The sequence below is a fragment of the Panulirus ornatus genome, chromosome 19 (assembly GCF_036320965.1).
Source record: "Panulirus ornatus isolate Po-2019 chromosome 19, ASM3632096v1, whole genome shotgun sequence".
NCBI lineage: Eukaryota > Metazoa > Arthropoda > Malacostraca > Decapoda > Palinuridae > Panulirus > Panulirus ornatus.
Window position 1 is genome coordinate 22,093,764 of NC_092242.1, and position 19,802 is coordinate 22,113,565.

The 19,802-nt window shown below is 40.6% G+C and overlaps 1 protein-coding gene across 1 annotated transcript in view; it reads left to right on the top strand.

The window, feature by feature from the left end:
* The window catches only part of LOC139755679 (endoplasmic reticulum aminopeptidase 1-like), a 383,172-nt gene that overhangs the window by 338,783 nt on the left and 24,587 nt on the right, over window positions 1-19,802 (top strand). Inside the window, exon 16 of the mRNA XM_071674326.1 lies at window positions 10,471-10,693. Within this exon, the coding sequence (XP_071530427.1) occupies window positions 10,471-10,693 (223 nt within the window). The remainder of the gene's footprint in view (window positions 1-10,470; window positions 10,694-19,802) is intronic.

A 19,802-nucleotide genomic window follows, 5' to 3' on the forward strand; every position in this document is an offset into this window, starting at 1 on the left:
TGCATGCATAGTGCCATTGCACAAAGGCAAAGGGAATAAAAGTGAATGCTCAAATTACAGAGGTATAAGTTTGTTGAGTATTCCTGGGAAATTATATGGGAGGGTATTGATTGAGAGGGTGAAGGCATGTACAGAGCATTAGATTGGGGAAGAGCAGTGTGGTTTCAGAAGTGGTAGAGGACGTGTGGATCAGGTGTTTGCGTTGTAGAATGTATCTGAGAAATACTTAGAAAAGCAATTGTTGTATGTAGCATTTATGGATCTGGAGAAGGCATATGATAGAGTTGATAGAGATGCTCTTTGGAAGGTATTAAGAATATATGGTTTGGCAGGCAAGTTCTTAGAAGTAGTGAAAAGTTTTTATCGAGGATGTAAGGCATGTGTACGTGTAGGAAGAGAGGAAAGTGATTGGTTGTTAGTGAATGTTGGTTTGCGGCAGGGGTGTGTGATGTCTCCATGGTTGTTTAATTTGTTTATGGATGGGGTTGTTAGGGAGGTGAATGCAAGAGGGTGGATGAGGGTGCTTGGGAAGTGAGTCAGTTGTTTGCTGATGATACAGCGCTGGTGATGATTCGGGTGTGAAACTGCAGAAGCTGGTGACTGAGTTTGGTAAAGTGTGTGAAAGAAGAAAGCTGAGAGTAAATGTGAATAAGAGAAAGGTTAGTAGTTGCAGTAGGGTTGAGGGACAAGTCAATTGGGAGGTAAGTTTGAATGGAGAAAAACTGGAGGAAGAGAAGTGTTTTAGATATCTGGGAGTGGATTTGGCAGCAGATGGAACCATGGAAGCGGAAGTGAATCATAGGGTGGGAGAGGGGGCGAAAGTCTTGGGAGCGTTGAGGAATATGTGGAAGTCTAGAACATTATCTCGGAAAGCAAAAATGGGTATGTTTGAAGGAATAGTGGTTCCAACAATGTTATATGGTTGTGAGATAGAGTTGTGCGGAGGAGGGTGGATGTACTGGAAATTAGATGTTTGAGGACAATATGTGGTGTGAGGTGGTTTGATCGAGTACGTAATGAAAGGGTAAGAGTGATGTGTGGTAATTAAAAGAGTGTGGTTGAGAGAGCAAAAGAGGGTGTTTTGAAATGTTTTGGTCACATGGAGAGAATGAGTGAGGAAAGATTGACCAAGAGGATATGTGTGTCAGAGGTGGAGGGAACGAGGAGAAGTGGGAGACCAAATTGGAGGTGGAAAGATGGAGTGAAAAAGATTTTGATTGATTGGGGCCTGAACATGCAGGAGGATGAAAGGCATGCAAGGAATAAAGTGAATTGGAACGATCTGGTTTACCGGGGTCGATGTGCTGTCAATGGATTGAACCAGGGCATGTGAAGTGTCTGGGGTAAACCATGGAAAGTTCTGTGAGGCCTGGATGTGGAAAGGGAGATGTGGTGTCGGTGCATTATACATGACAGCTAGAGACTGAGTGTGAACGAATGTGGCCTTTGTTGTCTTTTCCTAGCGCTACCTCGTGCACATGCAGGGTGAGGGGGTTGTTATTTCATGTGTGGTGGGGTGGTGATGGGAATGAATAAAGGCAGACAGTATGAATTATGTATTTGTGTGTATATGTATATGTCTGTGTGTGTATATATATGTATAAGTGGAAATGTATAGGTATGTATTTGTGCGTGTGTGGACGTGTATGTATATACATGTGTACGTAGATGGGTTGGACCTTTCTTTCGTGTTTCCTTGCGCTACCTCGCAAACATGGGAGACAGCTACAAAGTATAGTAAATAAATAAAATATATATATATATATATATATATATATATATATATATATATATATATATATATATATATATATATATACGAATAAAGTGTATATGAACGCGCACCTTCATAGAACATACAAAGCTCCATCAGCCAGGATCGAACCTGGAACCCCTTGTGCAAGAGGTAGGCATGCTAACCGCTAGGCTAAGGGACTGTATAATAGGAAACAACTATTCGAAATACTAAGTACTCGAATACCCTTCGTCTCACTATGGTGAGCAACGGGGTCTATCGGTTGTTTCCGAACAGAACACATAGCCAGCTGAGAGCATTTTACCGAACCTGACTGTACAACGCGGAGTTATATGAATACGAATAAAGTGTATATGAACGCGCACCTTCATAGAACATACAAAGCTCCATCAGCCAGGATCGAACCTGGGACCCCTTGTGCAAGAGGCAGGCATGCTGACCGCTACGCTAAGGGACTGTATAATAGGAAACAACTATTCGAAATACTAAGTACTCAAATACCCTTCGTCTCACTATGGTGAGCAACGGGGTCTATCGGTTGTTTCCGAACAGAACACATAGCCAGCTGAGAGCGTTTTACCGAACCTGACTGTACAACGCGGAGTTCGGTAAAACGCTCTCAGCTGGCTATGTGTTCTGTTCGGAAACAACCGATAGACCCCGTTGCTCACCATAGTGAGACGAAGGGTATTCGAGTACTTAGTATTTCGAATAGTTGTTTCCTATTATACAGTCCCTTAGCCTAGCGGGTAGCATGCCTGCCTCTTGCACAAGGGGTCCCAGGTTCGATCCTGGCTGATGGAGCTTTGTATGTTCTATGAAGGTGCGTGTTCATATATACTTTATTCGTATTCATATAACTCCGCGTTGTACAGTCAGGTTCGGTAAAACGCTCTCAGCTGGCTATGTGTTCTGTTCGGAAACAACCGATAGACCCCGTTGCTCACCATAGTGAGACGAAGGGTATTCGAGTACTTAGTATTTCGAATAGTTGTTTCCTATTATACAGTCCGTTAGCCTAGCGGTTAGCATGCCTGCCTCTTGCACAAGGGGTCCCAGGTTCGATCCTGGCTGATGGAGCTTTGTATGTTCTATGAAGGTGCGCGTTCATATACACTTTATTCGTATTCATATAACTCCGCGTTGTACAGTCAGGTTCGGTAAAACGCTCTCAGCTGGCTATATGTTCTGTTCGGAAACAACCGATAGACCCCGTTGCTCACCATAGTGAGACGAAGGGTATTCGAGTACTTAGTATTTCGAATAGTTGTTTCCTATTATACAGTCCCTTAGCCTAGCGGTTAGCATGCCTGCCTCTTGCACAAGGGGTCCCAGGTTCGATCCTGGCTGATGGAGCTTTGTATGATATATATATATATATATATATATATATATATATATATATATATTTTTTTTTTTTGCTTTGTCGCTGTCTCTCGCGTTTGCGAGGTAGCGCAAGGAAACAGACGAAAGAAATGGCCCAACTCACCCCCATACACATGTATATACATACGTCCACACACGCAAATATACATACCAACACAGCTTTCCATGGTTTACCCCAGAAGCTTCACATGCCCTGATTCAATCCACTGACAGCACATCATCCCCGGTATACCACATTGATCCAATTCACTCTATTCCTTGCCCTCCTTTCACCCTCCTGCATGTTCAGGCCCTGATCACACAAAATCTTTTTCACTCCATCTTTCCACCTCCAATTTGGTCTCCCACTTCTCGTTCCCTCCACCTCTGACACATATATCCTCTTGGTCAATCTTTCCTCACTCATTCTCTCCATGTGCCCAAACCATTTCAAAACACCCTCTTCTGCTCTCTCAACCACGCTCTTTTTATTTCCACACATCTCTCTTACCCTTACGTTACTTACTCGATCAAACCACCTCACACCACACATTGTCCTCAAACATCTCATTTCCAGCACATCCATCCTCCTGCGCACAACTCTATCCATAGCCCACGCCTCACAACCATACAACATTGTTGGAACCACTATTCCTTCAAACATACCCATTTTTGCTTTCTGAGATAATGTTCTCGACTTCCACACATTCTTCAAGGCTCCCAGAATTTTCGCCCCCTCCCCCACCCTATGATCCACTTCTGCTTCCATGGTTCCATCCGCTGCCAGATCCACTCCCAGATATCTAAAACACTTTACTTCCTCCAGTTTTGCTCCATTCAAACTTACCTCCCAATTGACTTGACCCTCAACCCTACTGTACCTAATTACCTTGCTCTTATTCACATTTACTCTTAACTTTCTTCTTTCACACACTTTACCAAACTCAGTCACCAGCTTCTGCAGTTTCTCACATGAATCAGCCACCAGCGCTGTATCATCAGCAAACAACAACTGACTCACTTCCCAAGCTCTCTCATCCCCAACAGACTTCATACTTGCCCCTCTTTCCAAAACTCTTGCATTCACCTCCCTAAGAACCCCATCCATAAACAAATTAAACAACCATGGAAACATCACACACCCCTGCCGCAAACCTACATTCACTGAGAACCACTCACTTTCCTCTCTTCCTACACGTACACATACCTTACATCCTCGATAAAAACTTTTCACTGCTTCTAACAACTTGCCTCCCACACCATATATTCTTAATACCTTCCACAGAGCATCTCTATCAACTCTATCATATGCCTTCTCCAGATCCATAAATGCTACATACAAATCCATTTGCTTTTCTAAGTATTTCTCACATACATTCTTCAAAGCAAACACCTGATCCACACATATTCTACCACTTCTGAAACCACACTGCTCTTCCCCAATCTGATGCTCTGTACATGCCTTCACCCTCTCAATCAATACCCTCCCATATAATTTACCAGGAATACCCAACAAACTTATACCTCTGTAATTTGAGCACTCACTCTTATCCCCTTTGCCTTTGTACAATGGCACTATGCAAGCATTCCGCCAATCCTCAGGCACCTCACCATGAATCATACATACATTAAATAACCTTACCAACCAGTCAATAATACAGTCACCCCCTTTTTTAATAAATTCCACTGCAATACCATCCAAACCTGCTGCCTTACCGGCTTTCATCTTCCGCAAAGCTTTTACTACCTCTTCTCTGTTTACCAAATCATTTTCCCTAACCCTCTCACTTTGCACACCACCTCGACCAAAACACCCTATATCTGCCACTCTATCATCAAACACATTCAACAAACCCTCAAAATACTCACTCCATCTTCTTCTCACATCACCACTACTTGTTATCACCTCCCCATTTGCACCCTTCACTGAAGTTCCCATTTGCTCCCTTGTCTTACGCACTTTATTTACCTCCTTCCAGAACATCTTTTTATTCTCCCTAAAATTTAATGATACTCTCTCACCCCAACTCTCATTTGCCCTCTTTTTCACCTCTTGCACCTTTCTCTTGACCTCCTGTCTCTTTCTTTTATACATCTCCCACTCAATTGCATTTTTTCCCTGCAAAAATCGTCCAAATGCCTCTCTCTTCTCTTTCACTAATAATCTTACTTCTCCATCCCACCACTCACTACCCTTTCTAATCAACCCACCTCCCACTCTTTTCATGCCACAAGCATCTTTTACTCAATCCATCACTGATTCCCTAAATACATCCCATTCCTCCCCCACTCCCCTTACTTCCATTGTTCTCACCTTTTTCCATTCTGTACTCAGTCTCTCCTGGTACTTCCTCACACAAGTCTCCTTCCCAAGCTCACTTACTCTCACCACCCTCTTCACCCCAACATTCACTCTTCTTTTCTGGAAACCCATACAAATCTTCACCTTAGACTCCACAAGATAATATATATATATATATATATATATATATATATATATATATATATATATATATATATATATATATATATATATTACCCCTGGGGATAGGGGAGAAAGAATACTTCCCACGTATTCCCTGCGTGTCGTAGAAGGCGACTAAAAGGGAAGGGAGCGGGGGGCTGGAAATCCTCCCCTCTCATTTTTTTTTTTTTTTCCAAAAGAAGGAACAGAGAAGGGGGTCAGGTGAGGATACTCCCTCAAAGGCCCAGTCCTCTGTTCTTAACGCTACCTCGCTATCGCGGGAAATGGCGAATAGTATGAAAAAAAAAAAATATATATATATATATTATATATATATATAAATATGTGCATGTACGTGTATGAACATATATGTTTTTATATGTACATGTGAGTGAATGTGTCTTTCTTTATCTGTTTCCTGGCATTAACACCAGGAAACAGACTACATCCTTCCATCTTCAATTTGTTCTTCCTATTCTCCTTGTTCCCTCTACTTCTGACACAGATATCCTTTTTATCAACCTTTTCTCGCTCATTCTCTCCATATGGCCAACCATCTTGGCACACCCTTTTCATCTTTCTTAACCACACTATTTTTATTACCACACATCTCTCCTACCCTTTCATTACTTCCTTGACCAAACCACCTCACACTACTTATCATATTCATATGTTTTATTTCCAACACATTCACCCTCCTCCACACAGCCTTATCTATAGCCCATGCCTGGCATCCATATAATATTGTTGGGACTACTATACCTTCAGATACCTATTTTTGCCCTCCCAGATAATACTTTTTCTTCCCACACAATCTTCAATGCTTCCCGAACCTTCACCCTCTCACCCAGCTTATGACTCACTTATCACACACTGTATATTCTTAAGACCTTCCTCAAGGCATCTGTATCAACTCTGTCATAAGATTTCTCCAGATCCATAATGCCATATGCAAATCTATCTGTTTCTCTAATTATTTCTCACACACATTGTATAAAGGAAGCACCAGATCCACACATCCTACACCACTTCTGAAACCCTCTTTTGGCTTCCATCCCTCACTTTGCTTATTCATATCTAGCTTCTCCTCTGTGGTTGTTGATGGATCAACCTCCCCACTTTTCTCCATCAACAGTGGTGTCCCTCAAGGTTCTGTCCTGTCTCTTACACTTTTTCTCCTTTTTTTTCAATGATTTCCTTGCCTCCACAAATAATCCAATGCACTTATATGTTGACGACTTAACACTGCTCTCATCCACATCTTTCAATTCTGTTCCTTCTTCTCTTGCTTGATCTGTATCTTGTCTTGACAGCTTTCCCAGTAAACTTGGATGAAATATCTTTGTTGGGTAGACAAAATCTTGTTAAGTTTAATGCCTCCAAGACCCAATTTCTATCCAACTCTATCGAATACACCTTACAACTCTCATCTCTCCTTTGATGGTTCTGTAATTCTATCACTTGACTTAATGAACAGACTTGATATTTCTGTAACATCCACTCTTTTTTGGAAACCCCACATTACAGGAATAGCTAAGTCTGCCTCTGAAAAACTGGGTGTCTTGTTTAGATGTCGAAACTTCTCTTCTGAACAGTTGCTCCATTTATACAAGGGATTGATTTGTCCTTGTATGGAGGTCTGCTCTCACATTTGGGGTGGTTCTAGCTCTGTATGCTTACTTGACAAAGTTGAATTGAAATCGATCTGACTTATAGAGTGTCCCAGGCTAACTTCCAAATTTAACCCTCTTACCCTCTGCCACAGTGTTGGTTTCTTTCCCTCTTCTATAGGTATTACATTGGTTTTTGCTCCTGAGAGCTGGCTGCTTGTGTGCCCCCACCACTAGCTAGGCCATGCAATACTCAGTAAACTGCTATTTCACATGATTATTGTGTGGCCGTTGGCAATTTCAGGGTGGGCCATTTTGTTACCTCCTTCTTTCCCTACACGTTGGAGCTTTGGAACTCTCTACCTTCTCATGTTTTTCGTTATAACTATGACCTGGGATGTCTCTAAAGACAGGTCTTTCACTTCCTCCAGAATTCTTAAATATTTTCTGTTGTCTTTTCTTTTTCTGTTTCATGATTAGATAATCATGATGTGGACATATTTCTATGACTGGAGCCTTCAACTTAAAAAAACTGCTTTTCCCCAGTCTAATGCTCTGTACATTCCTTCACCATCTCAATTACTACCCCACCCACACAACATACCAGGTACACTCAACAAATGTATACCTCTTTATTTTGAACACTCGCCTTTATCCCCCTTGCCTCTATACAATGGCACTATCCATGCATTCTAACAGTCCTCATGCCCCTCGCCATGATCAATGCATACATTGAATTCCTTACCAACTAATGAACAACACAGTCACCCCCTTTCTTAATGAATTCCACTCCAGCCATCTTGCCACAATTCATCTTATGTAAGGCTTTTATCATCTCTTGTCTCTTCACCAAACCAATCTCCAGGACTCTCTTATTTTGCATACCACACCAACCCAAAAACACTTTATGTGCTACCATATCATCAGACACATTTAAGTCCTTCAAAATATTAATTCCATCATCTCACCTTATAACTACCTGTAACTGCTTCCCCTTTTGCCTCCCTTCTGATGTTCCTATTTTTCTCTTGTTATTTTGCACAATATTAACTTCTTTCCAAAACATCTTATTCTCTCTAAAGTTAACCAATACTCACTCACCCCAACTCTCATTTGTCCTCTTTTTCAATTTTTGCACCTTCCTCTTAACCTTTTCCTTTTTTCTCTTGTACATCTCCCAGTCATTTGCATTCCTTCTTTATAAGTACTGCCCAAACTCCTCTCTTTTCTCTCACCAGCCACTTTACTTTTTCATCCCATTACTTGCTATCATTTTTAATCTGCCCACCTCCCACCTTTTGCATGCCATGTGCATCTTTTGCACATGCCATCACTGCCACTTTAAATATCTCCCATTCTTCACCCACTCCACTCACTTGATTTGCTCTCACCTTCTGCCATTCTACACTCAATCTGTTATTGTATTTCTTCACAAAGTCTTTCCAAGCTCACTTACTCTCACCACTCTCTTCACCCTGACATTGTGTCCTCTTTTTCAAAAACCTTGACAAATCTTCACCCTCACCTCCCCAAGATAGTAATCAGACATCCTACCAGCTGCCCCTCTCAGCACTTTTACATCGAGAACTCTCTATTTTACATGCCTATCAATTAATGTGTAATCTAACAATGTCCTTTGACCATCTCTCCTACTCATATATATATACTTGTGTATATCTCTCTTTTAAACCAGGTATTCCCAATCACCAGTCTTTTTTCATCACACAACTCCACAAGTTCTTCACCATTTCCATTCATAATATTGAATACCCCATGCACACTGATTATACCTTCAACTGCCACATTACTTACCTATGCATTTAAGTCACCTATCACTAATACCTGGTCTCATGCACCAAAACTATTGACGCACTCACTCAATTGCTCCCAAAACACTTGCCTCTCATGATCTTTCTTCTCATGACCAGGTATATAAGCACCAGCAATTGCTCACCTCTCACCTTCCACTTTCAGTTTTACCCACATTGATCTGGAATTTACTTCCTTTCACTATCACACACTCCCACAACTCCTGCTTCAGGAGTAGTGCTACTCTTTCCTTAGCTCTTGTCCTTTCACCCACCTCTGACTTTACTTCCAAGACATTTCCAAACCATTCTTCCCCTTCACCATTGAGCTTCATTTCACTCAGAGGCAGAACATTCTTTCCTCAAACATACCACCTATCTCCTTTCTCTTCTTATCTTGGTATCCAGTAGTTACAGATCATGACAGAAGTTGTCTTACAGTTTTAATATATGTATAGGCTAGATTATCCCTGGGGATAGGGGATTAAGAATACTTCCCACGTATTCCCTGTGTGTCGTAGAAGGCGACTAAAAGGGGAGGGAGCGGGGGGCTGGAAATCCTCCCCTCTCGTTTTTTTTTTTTTCCAAAAGAAGGAACAGAGGGGGGCCAGGTGAGGATATTCCAAAAAAGGCCCAGTCCTCTGTTCTTATCGCTACCTCGCTAACGCGGGAAATGGCGAATAGTTTAAAAGAAAAGAAAGAATAGGCTAGATATAATGTGTTAAGGAGAATGTTATACTCTCATTAAAGGTGTACAGTAGTGACATTGGAATTGAAACATGTAAGATGTTCAGAGATTTACCACCACTGCCTGGGACTGTCTATATAGTAAGTCGATTTTTTTGTCATTTTTGTAGTTGCTTAGGTATGTTTTATGATATTCATAGTGTACATATGTAATAAGGGACCTCAAAGACCTTGTCTGCAATTGGGCAAAATATAATCAGGTGCATCATTCTGCCACTTCCATGCTCTCACCTGGGCTGCATTTGTAACTTCTATATTGTTTTGCATTTTGTTTTAATTGGTTTCTGCTTTTTGTTTCTTGAGTATGAAAATTCCCAGAGGATGAGTTACCCAAATTTGGACTTTCTGTTTTTCTTTATCCTTACTGGGAGAAAGGGTTGGAGTACCGGCTGTGGCTAATATATTTTTAAAATCTGTAAAATCCTGTTGATGATAGATTTCCAGTATTCTCCCCATGCAATGATTTACACAAGTTTTGATATATCAAGAGTGAAGATTTTGAGCCTAGACAGGTAGATTAGCAGCCAGCTCCTGAAATCACTACACCAAATGATACTATTTCAAAAATTCACACTTGACACTGTAAACAGTATTGCAGCATTTGGCTTAGAAGTATGATTCAAAAGTGGGAGCATAAAGGGCAATGAATACTGTGCTAACTGATAAATAATTCTTGATTGTGCTTAAGGAATCTTAATGTGCTTATTTCTCTGTTATCAGATATTTGGAGTACACATTGGATGATACAAAGATCAGACCTCAAGATGTGCAGACAGTTCTGCAGGAAGTTAGCAAAAATCCAGGTGGAAAGTTACCTGCTTGGCGAATGGTCCGTCAGCATTGGTCTCAGATATTTCAACTGTTCCGTCATGGATCCTTTACCATGGGGGCAATTATCAAAGCTGTCACATCTCCTTTCACATCTGCATTTGATCTAGGAGAGGTTAGTTTAATAAAGTTTTATCGTTAGTTTGATTATTATATGGCACTTCTCTCATTTTTTCATTTGATTTGGAGGTGATGATCATTTGCTTGGTTGGTTCAGAAAATATCATTAGCAAAATCTCAAATTTACAAGGATCTGGAAGTCCTAGTTAGAATATCTATCACTATATTTGCTATGTTGAACTCCATTCTCATATACCTTGAGTGGATCAGTCTCACAGTTGAAATGCATATATCCTTAACTAAGTTCAGTGCACAAAGGCTTTCACACTACCATGTGCTCATATTGATTTTGTAGTTTATGCAAAAGTTGATTTATCAAGAAAGACTTAACATCTCCAGTTATGTACCTACCCTCTATCTATATCTGGGAACTTCCATCAAAAGATGGCCATGGCAGAAGAGTTTCCACTTATCCCTGTCCTTACATGCCTTCTTCACACACACCATTCCATGCATCCCTCCATCGTTTCTTTCCCTCTGGTATTCCTCCAAACTGTTTGCCCATGCCACAGGTGTCTTCCTCTCACACCAACCCCTTTGATTGTCCTATCATACACTCTCCTTGTAAACTCCCAATCTTGCATTCTTTCTACGTGCCCAAACCACCTCAAAGTATTGCATTTCTACTGCTCTGCAGCTCATTTCCTTTTCATTTCCCGCCATACCACATCTTTCATACACCCTTTCATTTTTTTCTTCATTCCATCTAGTCACACCACATGCTCCTCCGAAATAGCTCATTTCCACAGCCTGGATTCTTGACCTCTGTAATTCATTCCATGTCCATGTTTCCTTTGTATAGGTCAGGCTTTCCCTTAATCCTCTCTTCAGTTCAGTACTTATACCTCTACCCTTCATTATTCTATTAAGAGACCCAGTGACTCTTTTATACTCTCCTGCTCTTTCCTTTATTTCTCCTTCCATATTACCAAACTTATCCAGGACAGCTTGTAAATACTTAGATTCTCTCACCTTTTCCAGTCTTTCTTCACTCATACCCAAAGCAAAATTTAGTACACTTTCTTCTTTCACTCATTATGGTTTTACAAAATCTTTACTTTCATTGTTTCATTTCAGATACCATTACTTTACTTTTACTTGTATTTACCTTCAATTGCCTATGCTTTTACACATCATAAGACACAGCCCTCTGCAGCTCCTCTTCACTCATCTGTAGACAGGCTTGCCACTAGTCACCATACCATGTGAAGTTTGTTTGCCATGTCTGCTGTGCTTAGTCAAATGCTTCTTCCATCCTAATAGGTTCAAATTGCGTTGGAGATTTTTCTGAATAGCCTGCTTTTTAAACAATAGTTGTTTCATCAATTGTCATATTACTGAAAAGGCAAATCTTGTGAGAACCCATCTCTGTAAAAAAAGGTCTCTTGTCATGGACTGACAAAGAATGGATGCAGGTTTTCTGAATTAGATCTTTGGTTATCTCACCAGTTGAGGGGTGCTTCTAGATCTTTCCCCACCCAGATGTGACTAAGGAGCCAGACCTTGCCTCAGACCATATACAGACCGACCTTGTTCCCTGATGGGCTTACAGTCCTCATCCTGTGGGTGCTCTTCTGTCCAGGAAAAAAAGGCCCTTTTCATGGTTTCCACCAATTTTTAGATTCACCTGTTGGACCATGATCATAGACTTTTATTTGAAAGAGAAAAAATGGAAAAAACTTATAAGAAATAAGGTCACCATTTCAGTAAATACTCATCAGGAAGCATCCTGTATTCATTCAAGGTACTTGACCCTTAAAGTAGCACTGAAGTTGATGCCACTTGGCGGAGGCAGTGACAGGTTTAGTAGGGGAAGAGGGAATGCATGAAGGGATGAACATCATGATGTAGATTTACTAAATGACAGCTGTAAATATTTCTGGTTACTTATTCAAAGGAAGTGCGATAACCTTTCCTTGTCATCCACTGATAGGTCTTTAGCTAAGGGCATCTCAAGCAACTTCTTTTGCTCTACCTTTCCTTCTTTTTTACATTCTCATGGTGCTGTAACTGTCTCTACCATAGATAAAGCAACTCTCTTTGGTTCCCTCTTCTCTAACTCACCTTGGATGACTCTAACATTCCTTCACCCCCTGATGCTCTTGTTACTACTCTTTTGCCCCTCCTCATAATCTCTTTTCAGACTGTCCAAAAAGTGATTCTCTCCCTGAACACAAACAAGGCATCTATTCCTGTTTACTGAAAGTGTGTGCCACTAAACTTGCACCTTTGCTTTCTTGTCCTTTCTGTTTCTGTTTGAAAACAAAAACTTTTCCTTCTTCTTGGAAGCACTTACTGATACATCCCATCCCTAGACAATCAGACAGACAAACACAATGGGTTATTGGTAAGAATTACATGTATACTTATTCATACATTGAGCATATGTTTACATGTAAGGAAAGTGACCATTCTGACCTCTCTATCATCCTATTGCTTTGACATCTACCATTCCCAAGGTATTTGAATCCCTCCTCAACTCCCATATCTTTAGACACCTTGGAATGCACAGTCTTCTCTCTGATTACCAGTATAGCTTCTGTAAGGCAAGAATGATTGGTGGTATTCTTTTTTTTTATCTTACTTATGTCCGATCATCATCCCTGAATGATTTTAGGGTGTCGTGTAGTTACCCTTGACATATCCAAACCTTTTGACAGGGTGTGGCATTGGGGTCTTATCTCTTAGCTGCTGTCTTTTGGCTTCCCTTTTTCACTTTACCCCTTCATATCTAGATTCCTCTCCATTTGATCTATCTCTGTGGTTGTTGATGGATCAGCCTCCCCTACTTTCTCCATCAAAAGTGGTGTCCCTCAAGGTTCTGCCCTGTCCCCTACACATTTTCTTCATTTCTTCAACGATTTCCTCTCCTCCACAAATAATCAAATGCATTCATATGCTGATGACTCAACACTTCTTTCACCTGCATACTTCAGTTCTTTTCCTTTTTCTCTCACTCAATCAGAATCTTGTCTTGATACAGCTTCCTCAGTAAACTCGGACAAAATATCTCAGTGGGGTAGATGAAATCTAGTTAAGTTTAATGCCTCCAAAACCCAGTTTGTACCTGCCTCTATTGAAGACTCCTCACACTCTCATCTTTCCTTTGACTCATTGAACATACTTGGTATTACTGTAACATGTAATCTTTCTAGGAAACCCAACATTATGAGAATAGCTAAGTCTGCCTTGAAGAAACTAGGTGTCCTGTTTAGATATCAATATTTTCTTTTGAACAATTGCTCCATTCATACAAAGGATTGATTCATCCTTGAATGGAGTAGTGCTGTTACATCTGGGGTGGTTCTGACTATACATCCTTGCTTGACAGAGTTGAGTCAAAATTTGTCCGACTTATAAACTGTCCCTCTTGCCCTACTCTGCAATGTTGGTATTATTTTGGTTTTTGCTCATAAGAGTTGGCTACTTGTGTGTATCCACCACTAGCTATACCATGCAATACTCAGCAACCTGCTGCACCACATGATCACTGTGTGGCCATCAGCAACTCAAGGTTGGGATGTTTTGATAACTGTTTCTTTGCCTATACTTCAAAGTATTGAAACTCTCTGCCTTCTCATGTCCTTCCCAAAAACTATGACCTGGCACATTTGAAAAGACAGGTTTTTCACTTCCTCCAAAATTTGTAACTACATTCCCTTGTCTTTTCATTTTTTGCTTCATAATCCTCTCTATATTTCAATTAAGGCTCAGCCTTGATGTGGAGTTTTTTCCTTGACTGGAGCTATCTAAGTAAAAAAAGATACTTATTTACATATGTATGATGTACTCATGAAGTAGATGCATACATAGTAACAGCACACGTATTTACTCATTTGCACATACTTACATATAGACGCATAGAAAACATCACAACACTTTATGACCAGTGGTCTTGACTGGTGAATGTGGCCAGCTTTTTGGGTAGTGTAGGAGCCTCTATAAGGAGAGAAGGGCTGGGGGACAGGAAGGAAGTACCCAAGTATGGATTGGTGGGGAATGGGTGGATGTAAGGGCAGAGTGAGCCTTGCTGTACAAATTCACTAAATATGATTATTTACTGTTTAAGGTTACTATTTACAAATATAATTCCACATATTTACAAATGTATTTATTCTTCATTGTTTCCGAAGAGTGTTAGTCTCTGAAGAAGGCACCTGTAATCACCATAGCAACACTTAGCCACCATACAGATATCAAAGCATAGCCAGGGGATTTAAAAAAGGCCATGAAAATTAGCACTTATATGATGATTCCTGGAGCCTGCTGCAGAAGCCTTTATATGATGATTCCTGCAGCCTGCTACATAAGCCTTTACATGATGATTCCTGGAGCCAGCTATGTCAGTCCTTACTTGATGACTCCTGGAATTTAAGGGTTAATGACCTTGGCAAGGAAATAATGGTGATTGCTGGAACTATACCCCCACTTAATCCTTCAGAAATTAGTTTATCTTAGAGAAGAGCTGAACCTCCAATCTCCATGATCTTTATGACCATTCCTAGTTCCTTTTCTTGGAGACCACGTGCTGCCTGGTGGTTCTAACATGGACGTCATTCTCAGGGAGCTTGGTCATGGTAGTGAGTAACCAAGAAGAACCTTATCCTTGGAAGATAACCAGTTTGATGCTTGTAAGCCTGTCTCATTATTCCTAGAAGATTTATCCAATGTGTACAAGACTAGCCCTTTGGAGACACAAAAGGCTTTTTAGCTTTTCAAATCATGTCTTCCATTGGAGGATTTCCTAGCTAATCACCATGTTTTGAAGCCCTAAGGACCTAGAGTCTCAACTCAATAAAAGAATCAGATATTACCCTGAGGACATAGAATTTGAATTGAGTAGAAAAATCAGATATTGCCCCAAGGCCATATGGAAAAGTTTGGATTTTTCTCTCCTGTATCCATAAAAATCTTTTCAGAGTTTCTTTCCCACTCCCAGCTTTTCCTGCTGTATTCATCCCATGATTTTTAAACATGTTGTTTGGCTGACTTGCCACTTAAATCTCGTACATCAAATATCTCTGTGCTATATTCCTTTCTGATATCTTTTATCGAATCACATCTCTCATTTTTAACCTTCCCTCACTCTCTTATCATAGATTCTACAGAACCTTACATGTAAGTGTCTATATTTTGGCAAGAACTTCATATCCTGATTTATCACCTCAAAGAAATTGTTCAATATGAGGAGTTTCCATATTTATACCTCTTTGATTCTGTTTTCCACTTTTATCCCTTTCTCTTGTGTACAATGACCATTTTGCTGCATAATTTAATTTAGCAACATTAATCCAATGAAAATGACTATTAATTTGACGTTTTCTTAATCAAAAATAGATATATTCTCTAGATCTGATGCCAGAATTCCTTGAAATCCATCCTGGATAGAGAAAAAGGATGATTTACATCAAAGATATAGAAAATTTATGAAATTTTTTTCCCATGAATTGTACATAAATCACTAAATCAGTAAATAGCTAAAATCACTATTTACTTGTAAAGAAATTGGTTTGAATGCAAATATGCATTATATCAGATTCTACAAAAGGAGTGAAAGACCTTTTTTTTTTTCGCTGTCTCCGGCGTTTGCGAGGTAGCGCAAGGAAACAGACGAAAGAAATGGCCCAACCCACCCCCATACACATGTATATACATACACGTCCACACACACAAATATACATACCCATACATCTCAATGTACACATATAAATACACACACAGACACATACATATATACACATGCACACAATTCACACTGTCTGCCTTTATTCATTCCCATCGCCACCTCGCCACACATGGAATAACATCCCCCTCCCCCCTCATGTGTGCGAGGTAGCGCTAGGAAAAGACAACAAAGGCCCCATTCGTTCACACTCAGTCTCTAGCTGTCATGCAATAATGCCCGAAACCACAGCTCCCTTTCCACATCCAGGCCCCATACAACTTTCCATGGTTTACCCAAGGCGCTTCACATGCCCTGATTCAATCCATTGACAGCACGTCGACCTCGGTATACCACATCGATCCAATTCACTCTATTCCTTGCCCGCCTTTCACCCTCCTGCATGTTCAGGCCCCAATCACTCAAAATCTTTTTCACTCCATCTTTCCACCTCCAATTTGGTCTCCCACTTCTCCTCATTCCCTCCACCTCTGACATATATATCCTCTTGGTCAATCTTTCCTCACTCATTCTCTCCATGTGCCCAAACCATTTCAAAACACCCTCTGCTGCTCTCTCAACCACGCTCCTTTTATTTCCACACATCTCTCTTACCCTTATATTACTTACACGATCAAACCACCTCACACCACATATTGTCCTCAAACATCTCATTTCCAGCACATCCACCCTCCTGCGCACAACTCTATCCATAGCCCACGCCTCACAACCATGCAACATTGTTGGAACCACTATTCCTACAAACATACCCATTTTTGCTTTCCGAGATAATGTTCTCGACTTCCACACATTCTTCAAGGCTCCCAGGATTTTCGCCCCCTCCCCCACCCTATGATTCACTTCCGCTTCCATGGTTCCATCCGCTGCCAGAGCCATTCCCAGATATCTAAAACACTTTACTTCCTCCAGTTTTTCTCCATTCAAACTTACCTCCCAATTGACTTAACCCTCAACCCTACTGTACCTAATAACCTTGCTCTTATTCACATTTACTCTTAACTTTCTTCTTTCAAACACTTTACCAAACTCAGTCACCAGCTTCTGCAGTTTCTCACATGAATCAGCCACCAGTGCTGTATCATCAGCAAACAACAACTGACTCACTTCCCAAGCTCTCTCATCCCCAACAGACTTCATACTTGCCCCTCTTTCCAAAACTCTTGCATTCACCTCCCTAAGAACCCCATCCATAAACAAATTAAACAACCATGTAGACATCACACACCCCTGCCGCAAACCTACATTCACTGAGAACCAATCACTTTTCTCTCTTCCTACACGTACACATGCCTTACATCCTAGATAAAAACTTTTCACTGCTTCTAACAACTTGCCTCCCACACCATATATTCTTAGTACCTTCCACAGAGCATCTGTATCAACTCTATCATATGCCTTCTCCAGATCCATAAATGCTACATACAAATCCATTTGCTTTTCTAAGTATTTCTCACATACATTCTTCAAAGCAAACAGCTGATCCACACATCCTCTACCACTTCTGAAACCACACTGCTCTTCCCCAATCTGATGCTCTGTACATGCCTTCACCCTCTCAATCAATACCCTCCCATATAATTTACCAGGAATACTCAATAAACTTATACCTCTGTAATTTGAGCACTCATTCTTATCCCCTCAGCCTTTGTACAATGGCACTATGCACACATTCCGCCAATCCTCGGGCACCTCACCATGAATCATACATACATTAAATAACCTTACCAACCAGTCAACAATACAGTCACCCCCTTTTTTTAATAAATTCCACTGCAATACCATCCAAACCTGCTGCCTTGCTGGCTTTCATCTTCCGTAAAGCTTTTACTACCTCTTCTCTGTTTACCAAATCATTTTCCCTAACCCTCTCACTTTGCACACCACCTCGACCAAAACACCCTATATCTGCCACTCTATCATCAAACACATTCAACAAACCTTCAAAATACTCACTTCATCTCCTTCTCACATCACCACTACTTGTTATCACCTCCCCATTAACCCCCTTCACTGAAGTTCCCATTTGCTCCCTTGTCTTATGCACTTTATTTACCTCCTTTCAGAACATCTTTTTATTCTCCCTAAAATTTAACGATACTCTTTCACCCCAACTCTCATTTGCCCCATTTTTCACCTCTTGCACCTGTCTCTTGACCTCCTGTCTCTTTCTTTTATACATCTCCCACTTTTTTGCATTTTTTCCCTGCAAAAATCATCCAAATGCCTCTCTCTTCTCTTTCACTAATAATCTTACTTCTTCATCCCACCACTCACTACCCTTTCTAATCTGCTCATCTCCCACGCTTCTCATGCCACAAGCATCTTTTGCACAAGCCATCACTGCTTCCCTAAATACATCCCATTCCTCCCCCACTCCCCTTACCTCCTTTGTTCTCACCTTTTTCCATTCTGTACTCAGTCTCTCCTGGTACTTCCTCACACAAGTCTCCTTCCCAAGCTTACTTACTCTCACCACCCTCTTCACCCCAACATTCTCTCTTCTTTTCTGAAAACCCATACAAATCTTCACCTTCGCCTCCACAAGATAATGATCAGACATCCCTCCAGTTGCACCTCTCAGCACATTAACATTCAAAAGTCTCTCTCGCGCGCCTATCAATTAACACGTAATCCAATAACACTCTCTGGCTATCTCTCCTACTTACATACATATACTTATGTATATCTCACTTTTTAAACCAGGTATTCCCAATCACCAGTCCTTTTTCAGCACATAAATCTACAAGCTCTTCACCATTTCCATTTACAACACTGAACACCCCATGTATACCGATTATTCCCTCAACTGCCACATTACTCACCTTTGCATTCAAATCACTCATCACTATAACCCGGTCTTGTGCATCAAAACCACTAACACTCATTCATCTGCTCCCAAAACACTTGCCTCTCATGATCTTTCTTCTCATGCCCAGGTGCATATTCACCAATAATCACCCCTCTATCTCCATCAACTTTCAGTTTCACCCATATTAATCTAGAATTTACTTTCTTACATTCTATCACATACTCCCACCACTCCTGTTTCAGGAGTAGTGCTACTCCTTCCCTTGCTCTTGTCCTCTCACTAACCCCTGACTTTATATTATATCAGATTCTACAAAAGGAGTGAAAGACTTTTTTGTAGTGTGATAAATTTCTGATGAAAAATAAAGATTTATTTTTCCTTGGTTGTTTTTAAACTTCATATTGAATTATTATAATGACTTTAGAATACAGTATTTGGTATATTGTGAAGTATTTGTCTCTAATTTACTCAGAAATATGGTTAATATTCTAAGTCTAAAATCCAATACCTGTAGCTATATGTCTGTCTTTCACAACAGTCAAATGCTGTCTAATCTTGGGAGGTTTTGGCTTTGGACTTTCCCAGTCTTACACCAGAAACTGGTGCAAATGA